At 41.2% G+C, this 23,899-nt stretch overlaps 5 protein-coding genes across 5 annotated transcripts; 3 read left to right on the top strand and 2 right to left on the bottom strand.

The window, feature by feature from the left end:
* Positions 1-437: 437 nt before the first annotated feature.
* On the bottom strand, positions 438-6,713 carry LOC139637667 (claudin-3-like). Its single transcript, XM_071506525.1, has 3 exons — positions 6,173-6,713; positions 3,542-3,554; positions 438-2,358 (listed from the first exon to the last, which is right to left on the bottom strand). The coding sequence occupies exons 1-3, from the start codon at positions 6,641-6,643 to the stop codon at positions 1,703-1,705; spliced, it is 1,140 nt and encodes a 379-aa protein (XP_071362626.1). The 5' UTR covers positions 6,644-6,713; the 3' UTR covers positions 438-1,702.
* Positions 6,714-6,759: 46 nt separating this feature from the next.
* LOC139637662 (claudin-4-like) lies at positions 6,760-23,858 on the top strand. Its single transcript, XM_071506517.1, has 2 exons — positions 6,760-6,866; positions 22,383-23,858. The coding sequence occupies exon 2, from the start codon at positions 22,587-22,589 to the stop codon at positions 23,142-23,144; it is 558 nt and encodes a 185-aa protein (XP_071362618.1). The 5' UTR covers positions 6,760-6,866; positions 22,383-22,586; the 3' UTR covers positions 23,145-23,858.
* On the top strand, positions 13,170-16,766 carry LOC139637666 (claudin-4-like). The gene is made up of 2 exons (XM_071506524.1): positions 13,170-13,851; positions 15,442-16,766. The coding sequence occupies exons 1-2, from the start codon at positions 13,352-13,354 to the stop codon at positions 16,085-16,087; spliced, it is 1,146 nt and encodes a 381-aa protein (XP_071362625.1). The 5' UTR covers positions 13,170-13,351; the 3' UTR covers positions 16,088-16,766.
* LOC139637663 (claudin-4-like) lies at positions 17,662-20,296 on the bottom strand. Its single transcript, XM_071506518.1, has 3 exons — positions 20,238-20,296; positions 19,031-19,131; positions 17,662-18,906 (listed from the first exon to the last, which is right to left on the bottom strand). Exon 3 carries the CDS (start codon positions 18,666-18,668, stop codon positions 18,036-18,038), a length of 633 nt encoding a protein of 210 aa, XP_071362619.1. The 5' UTR covers positions 18,669-18,906; positions 19,031-19,131; positions 20,238-20,296; the 3' UTR covers positions 17,662-18,035.
* LOC139637664 (claudin-like protein ZF-A89) lies at positions 20,418-21,181 on the top strand. The gene has a single exon (XM_071506519.1). It carries the CDS (start codon positions 20,472-20,474, stop codon positions 21,102-21,104), a length of 633 nt encoding a protein of 210 aa, XP_071362620.1. The 5' UTR covers positions 20,418-20,471; the 3' UTR covers positions 21,105-21,181.
* Positions 23,859-23,899: the final 41 nt, after the last annotated feature.

Below are 23,899 nucleotides of genomic sequence, written 5' to 3'. Positions count from 1 at the left end.
TTGTTGCCATGTTTCTGTCTGTTTTTTGTCAGTTAAAAATAATTTTTAAGTGTGGCTGAAACTCTTTTTGATTCTTTGATTAACTTCCTCTTGACGTCATGATGTCACTGGAGCAGCAGTGATGACTCGCTCTCTACTTTCCTTTCCTTTCTCCATAACATAGCTGACAGTCAAACATTCTTTCATCTTTTGCATTGTTACAAAGCCTACAGCACCAGCCGCACCTGAGCATTATGGGATGGCTCTGGATAAACTGAAACAGGAATTTAAGTCACCTGTACACTGGCTGAACAAAGAAGCCAAACTCCCAGAGCCTGTCCCAGCGTGTTAAAGTGTTTGATTTGGACTGATCCCCGTTTGTTTTAGTAGCACATGTGTTGTGATGTGCCTCTTGTAGGTTAAACTGTCGTTCATCAGTAAAGAAATAAAGATACACGTTATTCTTAATATGACTTTTATTGAAATCTTCAACATATTTGGAATTCAGTCACTACTATAAAACATTTAATGGCTCTTAATCAGAACAGTGTTTGAGTGAAAGTAAAAAAAATTATTTAAACACAATTTTTTTTTTTTTTTTTTTTGGAGATTGATTAGTGAAATATTTATTTTGAGCACACAAAACACATCCTGCTGATCTGGAAACACACATCCTACAACAGCTGTAGTCATGTTCCCTCAGGGTCTCTCTCTCTCTCTCACACACACACACACACACACACACACACACACCCTGCAAGTGTCTTTGTTTCACTTACAGGGGACAATAGGTTGTTGTTTAAAATCTCAAATAATTGAAAAAGATATAAAAATGTTTAAAATCAAGACAAAACAATACAAGTCTTTTTGAAACACAGATGGGAATAATATGGTGTTAGAATGCATTACAAATACATTATGTCACAGAAATGTAAAATAAACACACACACAAAAAGTCAGACCTGCCAACTGAAACAGTCTCTGCATCCTGAAACTGAGGGTGAAGATAAAGCTGTTACCTGGGGCCATATCATGGATCCATCTTTAGTTTCAGTCTAACCAGAAACTCTCCTAAGCAAATATTACATGCAAAGCACACACACACACACACACACACACACAAACACACACGCACACACAGCCATGCACGCACACGCTCACACTGTGAACAATCACACAACCAAATCCATGTAAAACGAGAGCTGCCTCTTCCTTGTCATTGTCAGAGATGTGACAGCGCCTTAACAGAGAGTTTCACCGAAACATGACACCCGCCGGATAACGACAGAGCCACACACACGCACACACGCACACACACACACACACACACACACAAGGAGCAGGTGGTTTTCAAATTCACATAATGCCACATCGGTTTGAGTATAAGCACAACATGTGCTCTGAGGGACACACTTAAACATTTAAAAAGAATAAAGTTAGACTTTACTGGGAAACAGACTCTCATGTTCATACACTGAAAACTAGAAACCTAAAGACACAACCTGCTGGATTATAGCAGAGCAAAGGTGTAAAGATTATGTGAATATACATGTCGACCCAAAGCAGAGCAGACAGATCAATATTTATACATACATCTTCATGTCGGAGTCTTTTCATGGGATTACTCACACACACACTCACACACATATACAAACACTCATTCAACAAACATTTTCATTGTGTCCTACTTTCTAAATCAGTCTGTCAGACACTTCTGGGCTGTTCAAACATAGTCTTTCCTGTCGTACCCACCGCCTGCACTGGTGCTGCGTGGGGCGGAGTACGCCATCCGGGGCGGCTTGTACTTCTGCTCTTTTGGCGGGCAGCTGCTGCACAGCATCGCCCCACCAATCAGGAGAAGGGCAGCCGCTCCCCAGCCGATGTAGAGGGAGGCCCCCAGCTCTCTCCTCTGTGCGCTGATCAAGAGGGGGTTGTAGAAATCCTGGATGATGACGCTGGCGGTCCAGGAGACGGGGATGAGGACCAAAAGGCCACCGAGGATGAAGAAGATTCCGGAGATGATCATCACTTTGGCCTTGGATGGCTCGTCTTCGATGCAGTTTGTGCACTTGGCACCGACGATGGAGATCATGACCCCGAGCACCCCGAGTATGATGGAGATGATGATCATTGCTCTGGAGGCCTGAAGCTCCTGAGGCAACGCCAGCAGTGAGTCGTAGACCTTGCACTGCATCTGGCCCGTGCTCTGGGTGACACAGTTCATCCACAAACCCTCCCAGATGGTCTGAGCGGTGATGATGTTGGCTCCGATGAAGGCTGACACCTTCCACATCGGCAGGGCACACGTCACTATCGTGATGATAAATCCAATGACTCCAAGGGCAATGCCCACAATCTCCATGCCCATCGACATGTTGGCTCTTTGTGCGATGACCCGACAAAACCGGATTGTCCGACAAAACAAAGCTCCTCAGTGAAGAATCCTCTGCTCTGTTGTTCAGGCGCCTGTGTGAGCACCTGTAAGAGGGCGCGATGTAGAGATGCTGCCAAACAAGAAACAAGAGATCCTTTATACCTCAGGGGAGCAAGGAGGAGTCCCATGGTGATGATGTCAGTAGCAGGCCGCCTTCATACACACCTGTGCATATACAGTGGAGGAGGGGAGCTGGAGACAAGGACGGGTGAGGAGGGATGGAGGGAGGGTGTGTCTTTGTGTGTGTGTGTGTGTGTGTGTGTGTGTGTGTGGTTGGTGGGGGTTGGTAATGTGGCAGCCTCTTGACTTCCAAGAAGAATCAACACTTCAAAAGAGCACTTCACTTGTTTTCTCCCAGGAATTGTGTTGTGTTGGATGTGGTGCAAATTAAACAAGGCCATCAGATGAGGTCTGATCAGGAGAATCACTGATTCTCTCACTGGAGAGGGAAGGAGAAGTTCTCCTTTACATAAACTGAGTAACAAATAAGTGCTGACGTGCAGCAGAGGGGAAGCTTCAGCCTCTGGCTACTTAGTGAGCATTGTTGTGAGTAAGCATAGAGCGATAAACACACACACACAGTGGTGCAAACACACACTCTGGCCCACTGATACTATTGATCTTTCGTTACTTCCTGGTTCCAGTTGTATGGGTTTCTTAAATAGTGGGATTCGGTGTTGGGATAACAATCCCAAAGCTCAGCTGGAAACCGGAATAACTGCACCCAGAGTAAATATGAGCAGAGAGAAAACATAATAGATCGGTTCTCAGACACCTTTAGCATACAGACAGAGTGATCTTTTCAGTATCGGTGTAACTCTTTACTCCAACCAAACAGTTCCTGGATGAGTATACCATGTAAAAGAAGGCTAGAAGATGTGAGTAAAGAAATCATGAATAAAGACAGAAGGAAACCTTGCGGCATTATTTGAAGTGAAGATTAGTTAGAAACTTTTTTAAAAATTAGGATTTGTCTCTAACATTCAGGAAAAGATGTCAAAATAAAATACCAAAACATTTGTTTTCAAAATGCTAAAAAATTAGATAAGTGCAGTTTGACTTTCAGGGAACTGTAAGAGCTATACTTGTAATTTACTGTAAAATGGCTTAAATTTATAGTTAAGAAACTAAAGAGTGTAGAGTGTTATCCATAACACTTTTAATAACTGGACCATAATTGTAATAATTTGCCATGAAATACTGTGGAAATATTCTCTTTAGATTGTGTAGCAATGAATATGAATTAAAGAACATGTTGACATTTTTTTCAAGTGCTCATATGAGCATTGAAACAGGTTGTAATCATTCTTCCTGTTTATACTGATCATTAAAAGATCCCCTCCTAATGTGCCCACAATGTAAGTGAAATGATGAAACCCAGAGTCCCGGCCCTCGTTCTGTGCAAAGATTTATCTGAAACTAATACAAGTCTCCAGCCATAGAAGTTACACAAATTAAGAAAGGTATCTTCCAAAGTTTCTGTCTTTTTAGTACCGAAATACACCTGATTGCCTCTAATGTCATTTTTTGTCAGTATCAAGTGGACTCTACAACCTCAAAGATACAAATGTTTGTCAAATTTCAAGGGGCTGCTCATGACTTGTTACCAATAGGTTTCAATCCTCACAGTTGCAGAAAAGCTCTGAATACATCAACTCACACAAACAAACCCCAGGGCTCAGAAGGATCCATTTGTGGCTCCGTCATTCAGCATCTTCATCAGTCTTTCATCAGTTTGTCGTGTTTATGTAACAACATCAGTTGATGTATTTCTGCTGCAATAACAACCTGTAGCTCACCTGTACCACTACACGCTGTGTTGACCAGCTGGTATAACACAAGGGCAGAGGCATTAACAGAAAAGTTAATACTAAAACTAATACTAGTATTATATTTTACATATTTAACCATGTCATTTATTATCATTGTGAAAGTGGTGAAAAGTAACTGAGTACATTAACTCAATCATTATACCTTTGAATTTAATTAATTTTGAATATTTCCATTTGATAACTTGAGTTACTAGTTATGTTGTTATCATTATGTTTATATTTTATGTTAGTTATCTTTATACTCAACAAATAACTTGCTGATTTTTATAATCAACAAATAAATAAATAAACAAATAAATTTTGCCTGTTGTTCAGAGGAACTAGGTCATGTTTAGTCACCTGAACTCACCTGTCAAAACACGGAAGGAAAATTTGACTATTCAAAACAGGACAAAGCAGGTATCTGTGGTTTAGAGACTGAGTAAGACACCAAACAGAAGAGACCTCCCTTCCTTTCCATTACATCTGATTTCTGCACAACATGATCAGCAATGTTTTTTTTTCATGCTGTTTTTTTAAGTTTAAAAACCCAAGAATGTAACAACAAATACATGTAAAATTTCAGTTTTCTCAACAATTTGTGCTTGTTGTCTTGATGTTGTTCATTTTCAAATGTTATAATGACTCATTTTGAATCTCCCCTTTCATTCATACAGCATGAGGAACCTCAGCCTTATCACGATTATCTCATTTAAACCGTTACCGATCGTCTTATATAAGTTAGGCTCACGTAACCTTTCATGGTCAAAATCTCTATTCATTTCTTATTATCTAAGTTATTTTAATCATTTCAGTAGATCAGACAACATTTTCATTCATGAAGTCACGACATTTTAATAAAAGTCAAACACATACACTGTTAATACAACAAAAGACATGCAACATGAAAGTTTCAAACTTTGTACAAAATGTCAGAACACAGCAACACAAAACGCTGTGAAATGTGACAGAGATGATGAAACACATAAAATCACTCAGATATCACTCTATCCAAATGTTGATTTTTAACTTCCCTCAACCTTTTACAGTTTACTCCGCCATTTTGCCTATGCGTTGGAGCCCAAAGCAAGCTCCATTTTGCTCAGCTGTGTAATGTTTCATATCTGCGACTCGGCTCAAGAACAAAATGATTCCCACAGAAACAACAAATGCCAAACAGAAACTGGAGCCATTTGAAAGCTCATTACAGTTACAGGAGCGTCTCTGTTTGCTTTACAGTAGTTGACATTATTATTACTTCTTATGCACACACTGATCAGTACAATGAGGAACATCCACAATGGGTCCAAATGTTATGAGCACAAATAAATATATAAAATATCAGTTTTCCTGGGAAAGCACAGAGTCTCCTCACTGAACTCTGACAATAATCGCATTCTCAAAAATCCTTTTGCTTTTCGAAATTTGATACTGATGTCCCTCTGCTTGCTTTGGACCAATGGCTATATGTTAACAGTATTAACAAACAACTGCAGAGAGCTTCCAAATCCATTCGTCAGAAAAATATCTACACACATTTATGATCCTAAATATCCACAAAAACCAAAAACATCTGGTTTGGATATATTCACCCTTTTCTGGTGAGCGCTTGGCTCCAGTGAAACCAATGTAATCATCATTTAGATACATTTTTACACATATTTCCTGAAAGCGTACAAATAAGCAGGATACATGTGGAAATATTATAATAATAATAATTATCCCTCCTTGGTCCTGTCCTCGTCCCTCACACATAGTCCCTCCTGGTGTAGGAGCTCTGAGCCACTGACCTCGGAGCGGCAGAATACGCTACACGACTCTGGGGGTGCACGCTGTACCTTGCTGGTTTCTCTTCCTGTGGAGGACAACTGCAGCAGAGAATGGACCCTCCAATCAGCAGCAAGGCTGAAGCGGTCCAGCCCAGATACAGCGCTGCCCCGATCTCCATCTTCTGTCCAGAGAGGACGATCGGACTGTAGAACTCAACCACAATGGTGTGAGCTGACCAGGAAACAGGCACCAGCTGTGTCAGGGCTGCCGTGATGAACGCCCCCCCAGAGGCAGCCATCACCCTGGCTTTAACGACCTCGTCATCGATGCAGTTGGTGCACTTGGCTCCCACCATGGAGATGAGGAGAGCCACCACGCCCAAGATAATGGAGACGACGGTGAGCGCCCGGGCGGCCTGCAGGTCCTGAGGTAAAGCCAACATAGAGTTGTAGACCTTACACTGCATCTCCCCCGTGCTCTGGAACACGCAGCTCATCCACAGGCCTTCCCAGTACACCTGAGCTGTGACGATGTTGGCGCCAATGAAGGCGGACACCCTCCACATTGGCAGAGCACAGCTGACTATACTCACCACCCAGCCGAGCGCTGACAGGGTGACACCGACCACTTCAAGTCCAAAAGACACCATTGTGCACCCAGACAGACGTCTCCTCTGTGGATCAAAAGCTCCTTTATTTGCACTTTCTCTCCTCTCAGTTCCTCTTTATTGAATGTTCTCTTGCTCACAGTCTTCCTTGCTTCCCTTTCCCCTCTCTTACTTCTCGACAAATACCTGAAGGCCTTCTTGGTTTTGCTCCTTCAAGCTCCTCTTTGTCGACCCCTCTTTCCACCAGGTATGCCTCCTCGTCAAGGTAAGCACCTGCTCCTGAATCCAGTGAAGTGTTGATTTGTCACAGTGTGCTGCTTCCCCCACAAACTCTCTGCCGCGCGTACGTGTCCGCTCAAATGTTATTTTCCTCTGTTCTGCTGCTCTTAAGGAGACGTTGACCCTTATTGTTTTATTACTAAGTGGTCAGGCCCTCCTAAGACATGACATCATTTGCCAAACGAAGCCAATCAGGTGAGTCCTGGGCAATGGCCTCGTTTACCACCTGGGTGTGTTGATGCTCGATTGTGAGCTTTTTCAAATGAAGGGTATTTATATAGTTTAACCTTTTGCCCATGGTAGCTCTGGGTGTGTCTGCTTTATTGCTGTCAGTAGGTAATGAGTAGCCAGGGCAGAGCTTGTAATGTGGTTGATAGGCGACCATATGAGACTGTAATGGATAGATGTGTGTGTGTGTGTGTGTGTGTGTGTGTGTGTGTGTGTGCGTGTGTGTGTGTGCGTGTGTGTTTGTGTATCCGGTGTATGAGTGTGCATGTGTGTATGTTTGCATAGACAGGGAGTGTATTTCAGAGAGAGAGAGGAGAAAGAGGAATTTGGCCCAGATTAAATTCTAGCAGGGTTAATCTATTTTCTATTTTGTTGTGATGTGTCACGTTTTTATTGTCTCAATTGAAACATGATGTTACAGTTTTTATTGCAGGACCATGTGCCATGCCCACTGGGTCACACAGTCTTAAGTTAATCATATAGTAAAATCTGAGTTAATGGCAAACTAGAAATGCTAAAAAATGTTTTATAGACATGTTGCTTCTTTTGTTTGGATTCAACACTGTCTTTGTTTTCATGTTCTGGAGCATTTGTGAAACAAAGTATAATGGACTTTTCAGCAGCAACAGTGTGATAAATACATAGAAGCTAAAGTGAAACATGAAGATGTGTTTGTCAGTCCTCAGACCTTTCCACCATGTCTGTGGCAAACAGCGTCAAACCCACTGGTGAAAAATGGTTACAGATGTATAATTTTTCTTTAAAAAGGCCCAGTAATTAACCTTCAAAAGGCGGGCACACATACTGTTCACATGATATTCATTATAATGTAGGGACATGTCACCTAGTGCAACGTTATGTCTTGTAATAGTGTTTTAAGATGACACAGTGGAGGTCCATGGCTCAAATAAACAATCTAGATCAGGCTGTGGATACACAGAGAATACATGGTAGAAAAAAAAAATAGAGAATATCACCAGACTTTAAGCATCTTACCAGGAGGTTGTCTTTGATTAGCTGGTTTCCACAGGAGTGTTAAATATAAAACCAGAACAACAGCATTGCTGGTCAAAAAGAAAGAAAGAAATGTGATGCTGGGCTATTATCTGGCAGAGCAGAGTGAATATAATGTTTTGCACTGGGACAGACTGAGCTCAGACACAGTATTGTTAAATCCTGCCTCACATAAACTAAACTGGCTCCTCTAAAGCTCTGAGTGACTCCTGTCGTCTGGTTTGCTGTACCAGCTGCCATTACCGCATCTGACACACTTTTATTGTGTATACGTGTGCACATTATCAAACTTCAGTGCTATAGTCAAGCATGTCTGCTACAGAATGGTAACAGTAACCACGATAAGATAAAGCCTGATTAAAGGCAATTCATTGAGATTATCTTGTATGCAGGAAGGAAACTAACTATTTACCAATAACTTAAATCATATCTGACTATCAACACAATTAGATTCTTTGTTTCTTTTCTTAAACAAGAGATATCTGATGGTTCGGGTTCAGCTTGACAGCCAGAGCTGCACAAAGTGAGAACACAGGCATATAAAAGCAAACAGCTCTTTATTTAAACACAGCAATGGTAGCTTTCATTTGGAGTCTTATACCTGCAGCTGACAAATTAAAGTCTGATATACTTCCTTCAGCTCTGTTTGTCCTCTGTGTTCCAATAGATGGCTCAGTCCGTCCACAGAGACCTTTTTCACACCATGTTAATACAAAAATATTGATTAGTAAGAGCCTTAGGACTTCAATAATTACTTATAACAGCAGCGAAAATAAAAAAAAAAACACCCATCAATATAAAGCAAAAGGAGCAATGTCGCTGCAGTTATTATAATAGTGAAAAAAGATAATGTGGGACACTCAAATAGAGTACAGCCAATAAAAAGTCCATACAATTAGACTGAAATATGAAAGAAAATGGCCTCAACAAGTGCACAGGTTTTACATTATATACATATATAAACTGTTTTTATTTTTCACATAATGAAACTTTAATTCTAGCCAGGCAGCCAGATGATCACCATTTCTAAGCAGTTCTCTCTTAAATACTGGAAGAACTCCACAAATACGTTTCCACTGACTGCACAGTTAGGGGAGTTTCACTGTGACATGTCTCTATCTGTGACAAATAAGTTTCAGCAACATCGTCCATTTCCTTGTTCATGTACATTGATGGATTTGTGCCAGTGCGATCTCTTCCTCCTCTCCACCTGTATGAGAAAACACACAAAAGATCCGTCATCAAATCCATCTAGGTGTGTGGAGACGGTATGTCAGAGGGCATGTTGTATGAATAACAGGTTTATCTATTTGGTTAACTGCCAAGGGTAATTCAGATAAAGAAGATGGGTCACTATTGCAAACAAGATGATCATAGTAACCTAAATACAAGAGGTAGGACACTAAAATATCCTTCCAGAATAGGAGTATTGATACTGTGTTCACTACAAAACTGTAAAAATATAAGTACAAGTACTATACATGTTGACTTAACAATATAGAAATCAGTCGCTATGATTTTGTTCCTAATCTTACATCTTTTCTAGACGTTAGAAGTGAAATAAATGTAAACAGATCGAGCTTCAGACTGACTGATTTATGTAGAATAACAGATTAGCTCCGCTTGCACCATCTAGGACATAAAAATACCACTTACATATCAATTCATCAATCATAATGATCCAGTCATATATTAATGTAACACTGACACAGGAGAACTTTTGAAGAACATTTTGTTTTAATTATGTACAATTTTACTTTTACTTTTACTCGTGAGGGAGTGTTTTTATGGTGTGGTATTGCTATTTTTACTTGAAATGCAATTGTTTTTCCACCGCTGGACTTAACCCACAAATATTTCTAAACAATCACACTTATGTCAAAAACACTGGCTACTTTAATAATAGGGAAACATTTTTCAACAAAATTTTACTCAGTTTTAAGATTAAGTAATCCATTACTTTCACACGACTGGACCACAGTTGTTTTTCTCAAACTCCATATTTTCATTTGATTTTTTTTTTGTCTGTAAAAGAGTAAATATTTGGCGTGTTGAAAGGTAACACAATGGTCACAGTAGACGAGCATGAAAACGTGTGCAAAACTGCCATAGAAACTGCAACACCTCCCCTTCAGTCATAGTGGTGACAGTGTACTGTAATAGAAACTGATTCCCACAGGCCTCGTAAACATGTTACACCCAATGTTTAAATAATGCGAAAGAAGTTTGGATTATGTCGTTTTACATTGAGGCAGCTTTAAAGCACCGGACTCACACTTTTACGTCAGTTTGTATTTTTCAAACAATCACCAGCCTTTCATTTCAAACAGGCTCATTTGAAATGACAGACGGGGACTTCCACTGGCAGCCTTTATTAGGTCACTGGTCAGTGGTGACACCGCTGTATAACAGATCTCTCAGTTACTAAGTAATGAGTCTTCTGAAAGAGCCTGGATTTAACGGCTGCTTAGAGATTTATGGGCACATTAAAAACTGCCGTTAAAGGCTCTTTGATGCTGCACTTTCAGAACTGCCCAGACATTCTTCTTTCTCTTTGTGTATAGAAAGTTGTGTGTTGAATTGCTGCATCAGGAGCTGATTAATGAAATGTACAAGTCCATACTAAACTGCATGAAACTACAATGACAGTATATATATATTGTTTACTTTTAAATTTTGAATCTGGTCCATAAGTCAGTCTCTTCTTCCTGTGAGTCATAAATGATCCTCACAGTGGCCCCTCCAGGGAAATTCAGGACAGGTTATGACACAAAATAGAGAAGCTGCTGCCTCCCTTTGGGCAGAGCGGAGAATAGCAGGGAGAGGAGTCAAACATCTTTGATGTCAGGGTTACAACATTGACAAGTTACAAAATCCAGACCTGTCAAATATGTTGTATATCATATCACTTGGACTTACACTGACCCCTATTTGTTGCCCTTCCCTGTTCTACCCACACCAATTTCACATAAATGTGAATCACAAGCTCTTTCCCGTGAGCAAACCCCCCCTATTCGTTCACACTTACAATCGGCCTTTAGTCCGACTCACAGAACACACACACTGACTGAACATAACAGAGCTCCTCTCAAAGATGACCTCAGCCTTCATTTCACATGGTCCCTTCAGTTTTCACTTTCGCACTGTTTTGTTCACAAGACGTCAATAGGTCCTGTTTGTTCCTGTGAGAAAAATAATTCTGTTTCTTAAAGTAACAAACCGACCGAAGACCATGGATCATCATGGATTATCTAGTGTCAGTGTAACTTCAAGGAATCACGTCGGTGTGTGTGATTTCTTGTGGATCATATGAGTCATATGAGAGCACGTGTCACATGGCTCGCACGTTGTGTGTCTCCTTATTAAAACCCTTTGAGTATGGGTCTCAGGTTTTTCCACCTCTGTGTACACACTAGTAGACAACAGAACTGAAGACTGCAGACCTGCAACACAACTACAAGCAAGAAAATAAATTAAATTATATATTATGTTTAGTTTTTACCTTTGCACAGTAAAAACTACTGGACACAGTGATCCACATTTTGATGTGAAGGCTGTTAGAGATGAAAACTGTTGGTAAATGACTCAGAGAAAGTCACTAAGAATCAATAAATCACAGTTAGTTTAAGTAGATTTTTTTTTCAGTTATCTGAAGCAACATGTTGATTTTTTTTCCAGGTTTACACACAGTGCCGACTCCTGGCCACAGGGCTGTGAGTAAAACCTCAACAAACTGTTTTTTTAATTTTTTTGTGCTTTGTGTGTGTGAATCAAACTAATGAGAGACAGCACACAAAGTGCAGGAGAAATGTGAGTGTAGTTCAGAGCACAACAGATCAAAAGCAATCTTTTATTTTATTTTATTTTATAAATTTTTTTTGCATGTATTCAAGAACTACCTCACCAGTAGCCTCAACTTTTCTTTTAATCTTATTTGAGGAGAATATTTCAGCCTCATCACAACTATGATGGGGCTGGAATATTGTGTTTATTTCTATGTTTATCAGAAGTTTATTGAAAACTTAAGGTGAACAGCTGTCACTTCCTTTCTTAAAAATGTAATATATAGGCTATTACCCTGAAACCACATTATTGAGAGGACACAGTCTGTGTGCAGCTACACATAGAACTGAATAGAGCAGCTGTAATGCAGCTACACGGAGAGTAACCAAGAATTCACAACAACAAATTTTCAACAACAAAAACATTTGAGAGAAATGTGATTTCATTTTATTTGTCCACAGGATGAGGAAATGTTTTTATTGAATGTAGATGGAAAGTTGCAAAAAGATCATGTAGACCAAATCTGTAAACTGTGTAAACACCAACAATGTATTTTCAATATGTTTTTGCACAATATCCAGACTTTAAGTCACGCATCTGCCCATAGCAACTAAAGCCTGATTACTAGTTTCACGTTTAATAGAAGTGTTGATCTTTCCCTAACTTTAACCAAACTGCTTTTGTCACCTAAATCTCAACATCCATCTCAGCCACCTGTCTCGCAGTAACATTGACAGTCACATTTTCCTCAAAATATATTTGTCCAAACTACTTAATATACAAAGGTGAGTTTGGAAAGTACTGACATCTATTTTGAGTCCAGCGGCATGTCAATCATAGTTTCTGAAGGTGTAATAAAGAAACATCACTGAGCACAAGCCCATATTTGGTCAGTCTGACGGTTTTGTCATTGAAAACAGACTGAGTCACCCAGGTCATGACTCCACCCCCAACTGCTAAAGGTGAAACTGGAGGAGGGGAAATGAAGAGGGGAGATGTAAAAAAAAAAAAAAAATTCTGGTACCATACACTTTACTTTAACAAGATGCTTATATTATGTGTTGTGTTGAAATTGTGTGTTTTGTCGTGCATGTAGTTCTACATGCAAAGCAGTTTGACATGTTTTCTTTTGTTAAACTTAGTAAAGCAGGGTGGTTGGGGGAGGGTAAACAGGTTATGGGTTTGTGGAGTTTGGGGGTGGACCTCAACGGCAGGGACTGATGATGCCGAGATATTTTCCTACACAGCCGCTCCTCCTCCTCCTCCTCCACCATATGTACCTGCTCTCCTCTGAGTCCTCTCCCATTCAGCAAAAGTCACCTGACCAACAGATCCACAGACAGAGACAGACAACCCACAGGCTAACGTCACTGCAAAGAAGGAACGACTGCACAAAGCAGTTTCAGCTGAAGGAAACAAAAAAAAGGAACAAATCCACTGTCCGCCATGGTGTCTGCTGGGTTTCAAATACTGGGCGCAGCTCTGGGGACCCTGGGCTGGATTGGTGCCATCATCGTGTGTGCCATTCCCATGTGGAAGGTCAGTGCTTTTATTGGCAGCAACATCATCACCTCGCAGACCATATGGGAAGGTATCTGGATGAACTGCGTGGTCCAGAGCACAGGCCAGATGCAGTGTAAGGTCTACGACTCCATGCTGGCCCTCAGCTCTGACCTCCAGGCTGCCAGGGCCCTGACCATCATCTCCATCGTGGTGGGCATCATGGCTATCCTGCTGTCTGTAGCCGGGGGGAAATGCACCAACTGTGTGACGGATCCATCATCCAAGGCCAAGGTGGGCATTGCATCTGGGGTCACATTCATTGTAGCTGGTGTCCTCTGCCTAATCCCTGTCTGCTGGTCGGCCCACACCGTCATCCGAAACTTCTACAGCCCACTGACAGTCAACGCCCAGAAGAGAGAACTGGGTGCTGCGCTTTACATCGGGTGGGGGGCAGCTGCTTTGATGCTGATCGGAGGGGGGATGCTCTGCTGCAACTGCCCCAAAAAGGAGGAAGATTCGTACACTGTAAAGTACCACGCTCCCAGGTCTGAGGCCTCAGCACCAGCATCCGGGAAAGACTACGTGTGAAACAGACCTAGAGAGATCAGCATATGGCTTCAACAAAGCACTGTTTACTGGGACAAATGCACTGGTGCTGCTGGGGTGTGAGTGTTCATAACTCAGGATGTTATTGGATCAAAAAGTTACTCCTCATGAGAGTGTTTGAAAGAAATGAATAGGAGGACAGAAACCACACCCAAAGAAGAAATTCAAATCAATATGTTAACACAGTTACTTGTATGTGTATGGCTGTTAATATGGCCGTTAGTGATTTCAAAGTCTTTTCTTGTTTGTATACATATTCTTTAACCTCAGTCTTATTTTGAAAATCCTCTCTTTTTGCCATGTCTATGTGGATTGTTTTTACGAACCATGTGTATGAGATTCACGACGGGATGGTCATACTGTAAATAAATATTTGTTTACAAACCTGAGATAACTTGTGCTTTTTATTTTCACACAATATAATTCCTTTAGTGGTCTTAAAGTGGGACAAATCTACATTTTATTGGAAGTTTTACATTAAACTAATCTGTATTTACCTTTTTTAATATTAATTCTACGATGTCCATTCATCACTGCCATTGCCTTCAAAACAAGGATTGTCACCATTGCGCCGTTCGAGAAACATCTATTGTCTGACTTTCTTGTAGATCAGGTTTAGGTGCGGCAGAAAAAAAGGCACGGTGGCTGCTCTTTGTCCAAACTGTGAGCCTACAGGCAAAGGTATTTGCACTTTATATGGACTCACAGGACACATTTTCAAGTGAACAGCAAATATTGAAACGCTAGGAAATATTCACTTCCCTTTGTTGTGATCTTTTACTATGAGATTTTCTTATATAATATAACTTGAATCCATTTATGGTCCCTTATAACACAAAAATAAACATACAAGGTGATACGTTTTAATTGTAATGCAAATGAAAATTCAATTCAAGGGTTAATTCACTTTTTCATGTTGGGTTTATTTCCCAAAAATCCATTTCCGTCATCAGTTTGAGCTGAATGCACTGACCCAAACTAGTTTTTGTTTGCTCGAGGCTTAACCTGTGTAAGTGGGTCTGTGTGTGTCTGTGTGTGTGTGTTAGGACAGGAGTGATCTGGAGCCTTTGTTCCCGGTCTCGAAGCCTTGCTTGAGGTAACAAAGCTTCTTTGTGTGGGAACAATGACGGGAGAGAAAACAGGGGTTGTGGATATCAGGTCTCAGCCTTCCCCCTTTTGTTTTTTGGAGCACAAAAACTCCACCCAGAAAGTTTGAACCACAACATGAAGCACGTTATCTTCTCACAGTAGGACCTTAGAGTATCAGAGCACAGCGGACACTTGCTCAAGGAGTTGTGAGAGTGGCGTACATGAGACCCCACAACCGACAGAGCCCTCTTCGATTTGAGTTTAATCATCATTTTCAAGACGTGGGACATTTCTGAAACAGCAACCAGTTCTTACTTCTAGTCGACTTCTGGCTGCAGTTGCATAACTATGGCTTCTCAAGGGCTCCAGATCATGGGTATACTGCTGGCCTTCATCGGCTGGCTGGGCACCATCATCACCTGTGCTCTGCCCATGTGGAGAGTCACTGCTTTCGTCGGGGCGAACATTGTCACTGCCCAGACCATCTGGGAAGGCTTGTGGATAAACTGCGTGGTGCAGAGCACAGGCCAGATGCAGTGCAAGGTCTACGACTCCATGCTGGCCCTGCCGCAAGACCTGCAGGCTGCCAGGGCCATGGTGGTCATCTCAGTGGTCGTTGGGGTGTTCGGCATCCTCATGGCTGTGGTTGGAGGAAAGTGCACAAACTGCATGGAGGATGAGACGGCCAAAGCCAAAGCCTGCATTGTGTCGGGCGTCATCTTCATAATAGCTGGGTTGCTAATCATGATCCCGGTGTCGTGGTCAGCTCATGCAGTGATCAGGGACTTTTATAACCCCCTGTTGATCGCGGCTCAGAGGAGGGAGCTCGGGGCCGCACTTTATATCGGCTGGGGCTCTGCTGGGCTGCTGCTGCTAGGAGGAGGCCTGCTCTGCAACAACTGCCCCCCAAAAGACGGGAGACCCTACATACCTGCCAAGTTCGCCCCTGCAAGAACCGCATCTTCAAATGTGAACTATGTGTGAGTGTTTGGACTGTAGCAGCTGCAAAAGGGTGTCTTGAGATTTTCAGTGAATTTTCCAACAAATGACGCACCAAAGGATCGGCTATGTACTGAAAAATGTTATTGCTAAAGCTGAAGAAAGTGAGAGAAAAAAAACTACATTACATTTCACTGTGTATATTGTTTATTAGAAACTATTCCTCCCCTCAGTTTCTGAATTTGAATGATTTTTTACATGTCATTTAATTTTTTTAGAACATTGAACTACATGTAATGACAACAAACAGACTTGATGATTGAATGGTTGTACGGTGGCTTAAACTTTTCAGAAGAAGTATGTCCCTGTCAAAAGCTGACATATGCTGTCAATTGCCATTATCTCACCTGCTGTAATTCTAATTATGGATGAAATACCTAATAAGAATAATAAAAGAAGACTGATGAAATGTATACAGACATGTTCTTTATCAAAAGACTCTATCTCTAGTACAGGTTGCTGCCTGGAGAAGTTGTGAAAACCAAATATTAATGCAGAATTTTTAAAACACTCTTTTTGATTATAATCATTATATTGGAGAATGTACACTTGAAATTATTTGTGATTTCAAAACATTTTTTATTCAACTCTATAATGACAAAATGATCACTGCTGGACTTCCAATTGTCTTTGAAATGTCAGAAATAAAGTGTCTTTGTTCACACGCTTCGTGACGCCTTTCTTTCTCATGTTCACTCTGCACCTGCACAAAGCTGAAACTGTACTTCTCACGAACCACTCATGATAAGACTCAGGAATTCAGGGGAGTAGACTCCTGGGAATTTAATGTATCTGGTTGAGATGTTTGCCATGTTGTAATCAAATGCCCTTGTATTAAGACAGTAATCTACAGTTTCTGTCTTCAGTAAAATGGACGTCACTGCCAGAGACAACAGTGCGCTGTGTATGCTAGGATTCACGTTGCTAAGGAACTGTTTTATATCTGCAAAGAATGGATATTTACACTTTGCCCAGTGAGAGCACATCTGCCAAGTCTTGTCAGGATGATATATCCTAAACCTCTTTAATGGGTTTCTTTTTGTTTACAGACATTTCCAACTGAAACCAGCCCGACAAGTAAAACAATACGCTGCTGTAATTTTTCCACCATTGTGTCTGTTTTCCACTTTGGCCACTAAACTGAGATTAGGCCGGGCACATCTTCTGCTCTGGTAAAAGTAACAATACTACAATGCAAAAATGTAGCGTATTTGTTGGTAAAAGTACAGAGAACAGTATCAAATGTAAGTACTCATTATGCAGAATGCCTGCTGCCAGTATTAAATATATTACAAAGGTGAATTATTTGTACTGATGCAAGTTACATTTAAATATTTTAGCTGGTCGAGGTGAAGCTAAATTTAACAATTTTGTGTAGTGAAGTCAACTCATTTATACAGCCGAGTATCACAAATCAGATCTACCTCTAGGGGCTTAGAACTTGCTGTTAATTTAATCTGTAACAGTGCATCATTTTTACATGATGTGTTTCATATATAAAATCTTTGTTGTTTGTTGTTTGTTATATTCCACCAGATCAGGCATATTAAAAACGCTGCTGACAAAAAAATACAGTTTATTGCATGAATGAAAACAGAATGAAGAACAGAACAGAATGAAAAGTAAATTTTACATGGCGAACACATGAGTCTTTCTGAAGTGCTTATGTTGCGAAAAAGACAATAGAAACACCAGCAGAGTCTGAATCAATATTGAAATTATAACACAAAACAATGGCTGATGAAAAATCCAGTCCTAACTCAATGATGCATTAATCTATTATGGGACATACCTTAGGGTCTCTTGTATCTCAGAAACAAAAGGCAACAGTGTGTTAGTTAAAAGAAATTAGTCAAATTGCAAATCACACTTGGATAAGCAACAGGTTTGTACTTTATTTCAAGTCAGGCACATTTCAAAAGGAGCTTCCAGCTCAGACAAATTCCTTCCCAGGGGTTGTGGATTTAGGTGGCGAGTACTTCGGTCCATTATAACGGTCTCTTCCCGACGGGCACTGACAGCACAGAAGAGCACCACCAATCAGCAACAGTCCTGATGCTCCCCAGCCCACGTACAAACACGCACCCAGCTCTCTCCTCTGAGCATCAGGGACCAAGGGGTTGTAGAAATCCTTTATGATAGTATTAGCAGGCAGAGAGACGGTCACCAGACACAGAGCCCCGCTCAGGATGAAGAAAACACCTGCCGAGATGGCCACTCTGGCTTTTGCTGCTTTGTCCCCAATGCAGGTGGTGCATTTCCCTCCAACCACGGAGAGCAGCAGACCGAACAGAGAGAACAGGATGGCGATGACCACCATGGCTCGGGCCGCTTGGAGGTCCGGAGGCAGGGCCAGCAGGGAGTCGTAGACCTTGCACTGCATCTGGCCCGTGCTCTGCACCACACAGGTCATCCACAGTCCTTCCCAGATGGTCTGAGCCACCACGATGTTGTTCCCAATGAAAGCAGACACCTTCCACAGCGGCAGCATACAGATCAGTATGTTTCCTATCCATCCAAGCACCGCCAGCCCGACGCCCAGAATCTGCAGCCCTAAAGATGCCATTGCTGTTTGCTGGTGTTCCTGTGTGTTGATCTCTGTATTTCAGTTCTTCACTGCGCTGCCAACTAAAAGCTCTTCCTCTGTTGGGAAGTTTTATATGACCCACAGATGCCCCTGAGCAGCCCCCCTCCTCTGGGTGGGCTTTGGCTCCCTTGCTCAGATATAAACATCCATCAAGCTGCCTTGGAGTTCAGCAGTGTTTCTGTCCTACAAAGAGGCCCTCTAGTGCCCCAGCAGAGCTCTGGGAAAGAAAAGAAGCTTTTACAGTGTGCTACAGACAAAAGCTTATGTATCCAAAAGTTGTGAAAAGTCAAACGTGAAAATCTACTTTTATGGAGTAGGAAGATATACTGTGAAACACTAACTTCAAAGTGCTTTGCAAACAACGCTGGATTAATAAAATCTTTTCAGACGATAGAGCAGTGATTTCCAGAGTTTTCCAGCTGACAGTGGATATGTGGAAAGACTGTGGAGAAGAAAAAGTAGAAAAGCAGATAATGTTGAAAATGTTGTTCTTTACAATAGTCACAATAACCAGTAAACTAACAGTTGGCTGACTGCAGAGGACACTTCTCCCTGTGCACTTCAAATACTTAGAAAAAAAGAGAATGGATAAAGATTTAAAACAGTTAGCTAAAACCAATGGATACATGTTTATAATTGATAGTTAAAAGTGAAAAAGGTGAAACAATTAGCTTAAAGTAACTTTTAACATTTATCTGGGCTCTGGTACTGATAAAAAGGTTGGGTAAAAAGGTAGAGGACCGAATTTATTATTTTTAAATTGAATCATGTAACTCATTCATTCAAAGCTTAATGTTTAAAACCTTAAGTGCTATTTTTATTTTGTCAAAAAAAATGCCATCAATATAATCTCCAATATGTTCCTATATGGATTTTAAATTCTAATATCATCTAAGAGATCTATGAATATCCTTCACATTTTTACAACAACTCAGAACAACAAGAGTCAAAAAACAAGCCAACAGCTCAGCTGGGCTCAGGGGCTCATCAGCACAGGTGGAGTCAGTCAGCTCGATTATCATCAATACCCTCGGCTCATGTGCGTCACAGACACTTCACAATGTAAAACAGGGAAATACTCGGCTGTTGTCACATGTTGCGGGGTGCTGCACTGCAGGCTGGGAAAATAAATGTGAAAACACATCCTTCCATGTCTTATTTCTTCCAACAGTTCAGATGAAAGCCAGAGCTCCAAAGGAGCCAATTCAGAAGTCACATTATATGTGGAGATGAAGGCTAGCTGAGACCATGTTTAAATACATTTCATTTTCTGCTTTTGACAGATTAAGCAAATTAACATAAAAATAAGTAATTAAAAAAATTAATAAATGATAAGAAATTACAAAAAGAACACATGAAGACTTAAAAACAGAAAGAGTTTGTAAAGAAAGCTATTAAATATTTGAGAATATTTCAGAATAATAAATAAAATATGAATGTGAACTGGTATATTGGAGATATTTTAAAATAGATTAATTACCATTTGTTAAGAGATACTATTTGTATTTAAAGTAAAACTTTTGACGGCTTGGACAGCAACAATCTCACCTAAAGTCCTCTACAAAATCATCATATTTCAACTTTCAATGAGCATCTACCAGTGTCTGGTTGACAATATGGGACCAACTTAATGAACACAGGCGTTTCCAGTTTGGATAATTTTGAACAGCCAATCAGGAAAAAGCATGGCTACCATGTGGGTATAAAAGGTGCAGGTGAGAAACCACTGTGTTTGTTTTGTTACTGGTCTGTTGCACTGCTTCTGTGTAACGTGAGACAACCATGGCGTCTGCGGGTCTTCAGATCTTTGGCATCTTCCTGGCATCCATTGGCTTTTTGGGAGACATCATCATCTGCGCCCTGCCGATGTGGAAGGTGTCTGCCTTCATTGGGAACAACATTGTGACAGCGCAGGTCTTCTGGGAGGGCCTGTGGATGAACTGTGTGAAGCAGAGCACTGGGCAGATGCAGTGCAAGGTGTACGACTCCATGCTGGCTCTGCCCCGAGACCTACAGGCAGCCCGGGCCCTCATCGTGATCTCCATCCTGATGGCCTTCATGGGAATCCTACTCGCTGTCGCAGGGGGAAAGTGCACCAACTGCATTGAAGATGAGGTGGCCAAGAGCAAGGTAGCCGTTGTTGCAGGGGTGTTCTTCATCGTCGCTGGCATCCTGTGCTTGATCCCCGTGTCTTGGTCTGCTAACGAGGTCATCAGGAGCTTCTACAACCCTGTTGTGATCGACGCACAGAGGAGGGAGCTGGGAGCGTCGCTGTTCATTGGCTGGGGATCAGCAGGACTCCTGCTCATTGGGGGCGCACTTCTCTGCTGTCAGTGTCAGCAGCGTAAGGATAGTAGATACTCTGTCAAATACTCTGCCCCACGCTCGGCAGCTAGCGGAGGAGCCTATGTTTAAAATGCCTGCAAGTACTTTACAGAATTGTTTTTTATGTTAACTTTTACTGATTTTAATAAATTTAACTTCCATTATAATCACAGTTTCCTTGTTTGTGTGGGGGTGCATGGTTTTATGTAGATGTTTGGCCTGGAAAAAGCTGAATTCCAGCTATAATTCAGATTTAGCAGGGAACACACAGGTGTTTGCTAATTAACAATGTTTCAACAGTGCTGAAGTTTTCCAGTGAACTGGCACAAAGCAAGAACCTGTCTGAAATGGCCAAGTGGTGGTTTTTTATTTAAATGTGTTCACAAGGCAGCTTTACATAACAGAGCCAAAACAATGGGAAACGGGAGTGGGGGGTTCATGGCATATGTTAAAATAGAGGAATATGTGAATGCTGACACTGACTAAAATGTAGTTGCGTAAACTGAATTTTATTAAATGCTGCCTCTGCACTTTGAGATTAATCCAGTCTGAAGTAATTCTAGCTCCAACTTTGTCTTCTGTCTGGTTTGTTTTAAAAGCACTTATCTTATCCTGGATTACATCAGCTTTACTGGTGCTTTCTCTGAAATAAAGCAACATGAGTGAAGAGTCGCAGCCATGAGTCACATTCATGTTTGAAGCCTGATCCTGTGAAAATCCCTTTTCACAGCAGCTCTGGATGAGGAATCAACATTTTGGGTTTCTGTTGTGGGCAGACAACACATCATATGAACCACTTCCTTTCTAGAATAATCCTAAACATGGGCACATTTTCATTTCTTTAGGGCAAGATTTTTAGCTGGTCATATTCTTTCAAGTAAAACCAACTGTTTTGGTACTAAGTTAATGGAGTAGTTGAACACAAGGATAAAACATGCAAGATGGTTCAGAGCCAGGCTAATCCTTTCCCTCTATTTCCAGTCTTTATGCTAAGCTGAGACACATATTCACCATACAGGAAATACATTCTTATTTTGTTTCTTTTTCAGAATGATTAAGGGTGCTCTGAACATTAATCAAACAGGTGTTGCTCTGTATGCTCTACACTTCCTTTCTGTGTGTTCTTTCAGGTGTTTTTTTTTTTTTTTTTTTTTTCTTCCAAGCTCTGTACAGGTAGTTTTTTAGAAACTGTTAGAAAGTTGAAACACTTGTGTAATGTGTCAGATTTAAACAGATTATGTGCGAATCTTGCCTCTACATTTCTGAACATGGTTAGAATGTAGGATTAAAGCCGTGTGTTTTGGGTCACAAAGCAGTTTTTCATTCATGATCTCTTTTGTTTTTCTTGCTCCACCTGCACATTCACAGCGCGCAGGAATCAGGACAAGCAGGAAACCTGATCTGCAAACTAGCAGAGTCCCCTCCCCGCCACTCTTCCTTCTCATACCTGTATGCCAGCAAAACACAACCAGCAGCGTTTACAGCCGAGGGAGAGCTTGTGATCAAAATGATCTCCACTGCACCCAAAAGTGGATTTTGGTGGTAATTTTGGGAATTTTTTTTTTTGGAAACATGCGAACTCAGATTGTTGGTTTGTGTTTGGCAATCATCGGCTTTCTTGGCACCATCCTGATCTGCGGGCTGCCCATGTGGAAGGTGACAGCGTTTGTTGGTGCAAACATCATCACCTCTCAGGTCTTTTGGGAAGGTTTGTGGATGAACTGTGTGATCCAGAGCACGGGCCAGTCGCAGTGTAAAGCCTATGACTCGGTTCTGGCTTTACCACAGGACCTGCAGGCCTCCAGAGCTCTGATCTGTGCCTCCATTGCTGTCAGCGTGGTGGCCATCGGGCTCACCGTGGTTGGGGCCCGCTGCACCAACTTCTTCCGTGACGACTGGCTGACCAAAGCCAACATTGGCCTAGGCGGAGGCGTGGTGTTCATAATAGCGGGGCTCCTGTGTATAATTCCTGTCAGCTGGTCAGCTCACAGCATCATCACAGGTTTCTACAACCCACTGCCCACCAGTGAGAGGAGGGGAGAGCTCGGGGCTTCCATATATGTGGGCTGGGCGTCTGGAGCTCTGCTCGTCATTGGAGGAGGGGTGTTATGTAGCACGTACAGGTGCTGAGGCAGAGAAGAAGAGAGAGAACGGACGTCACGATGCCACCCACTAAATACATACTGTAGATGAAAATGCACAGTACTCTCTTCACAGTGATGGACTTTATTTGATTAAAGCAATTTTTCAGCCTTTAATTGCATTGTACTGACATTTCACAACAAATCTGTGTAAAATATTAAACGTATTAATGTCTAGATGTTAAAAGTACAGAATTACTATAATAACAGCCAGTGTTGATTATGGTTTGTTTTTAAATGAAGAATTTTAAAAAATGTGAAGTATGAGCCAATAGTTGCCAATAATGTGATGCTGCAGGATGTTAACTGAGAAATCTGAGTTTATGTGAGGTGTTTTAGTATCTATAAGACAAATTATAATTACTTTTAATCATTATTAAAAGACTAATAAAAGTCCTGAAATGAAAATAGCTGCCGGTGTGGTCAGTGCAAGGACAGCTTTTCAGGAAACTGAAACAGAATAAAGCAAAAAATAGAAAAAAATATTATATTATTATATTACTCTAATGAAGGAAGTTAAATTGTACTGGAAACAACTGTAAGGACCCAGTTCACTGTCGTCGTCTTTTTTTTTGATGAACTGTGCTACATGTTGTCCAGTTGTTGGGTGTGTTATACCATGAAAAGTGGACAAAACTATTCATCTTTGTATCTTTTTATCTTAAAAACAAATAAATTCACTTTGTACATTTGTATTTTTGAATTTTTGCAGTCCTGCGTTCTTGTGTCTGTTAATTACCTGTT

The sequence above is a fragment of the Trachinotus anak genome, unplaced genomic scaffold (genome assembly GCF_046630095.1).
Source record: "Trachinotus anak isolate AG129_WGS33_773 ecotype Australia unplaced genomic scaffold, CSIRO_AGI_Tana_v1 ptg000020l, whole genome shotgun sequence".
Classification (NCBI taxonomy): Eukaryota; Metazoa; Chordata; class Actinopteri; order Carangiformes; family Carangidae; genus Trachinotus; species Trachinotus anak.
The sequence above is the reverse complement of the archived record's forward strand: the minus strand, read 5'-3'. Positions and strand labels throughout refer to the sequence as shown.

Excerpts from the sequence above, each read along its gene's own strand:
- LOC139637667 (XM_071506525.1), bottom strand. The coding sequence starts at position 6,643 with ATGGTGTCTTTTGGACTTGAAGTGGTCGGTGTCACCCTGTCAGCGCTC.
- LOC139637666 (XM_071506524.1), top strand. The coding sequence starts at position 13,352 with ATGGTGTCTGCTGGGTTTCAAATACTGGGCGCAGCTCTGGGGACCCTG. Across the intron at positions 13,852-15,441 it reads GGTGCTGCGCTTTACATCGG|TTGCATAACTATGGCTTCTC; the intron begins GTGGGGGGCAGC and ends TTCTGGCTGCAG.
- LOC139637663 (XM_071506518.1), bottom strand. The coding sequence starts at position 18,668 with ATGGCATCTTTAGGGCTGCAGATTCTGGGCGTCGGGCTGGCGGTGCTT.
- LOC139637664 (XM_071506519.1), top strand. The coding sequence starts at position 20,472 with ATGGCGTCTGCGGGTCTTCAGATCTTTGGCATCTTCCTGGCATCCATT.
- LOC139637662 (XM_071506517.1), top strand. The coding sequence starts at position 22,587 with ATGCGAACTCAGATTGTTGGTTTGTGTTTGGCAATCATCGGCTTTCTT.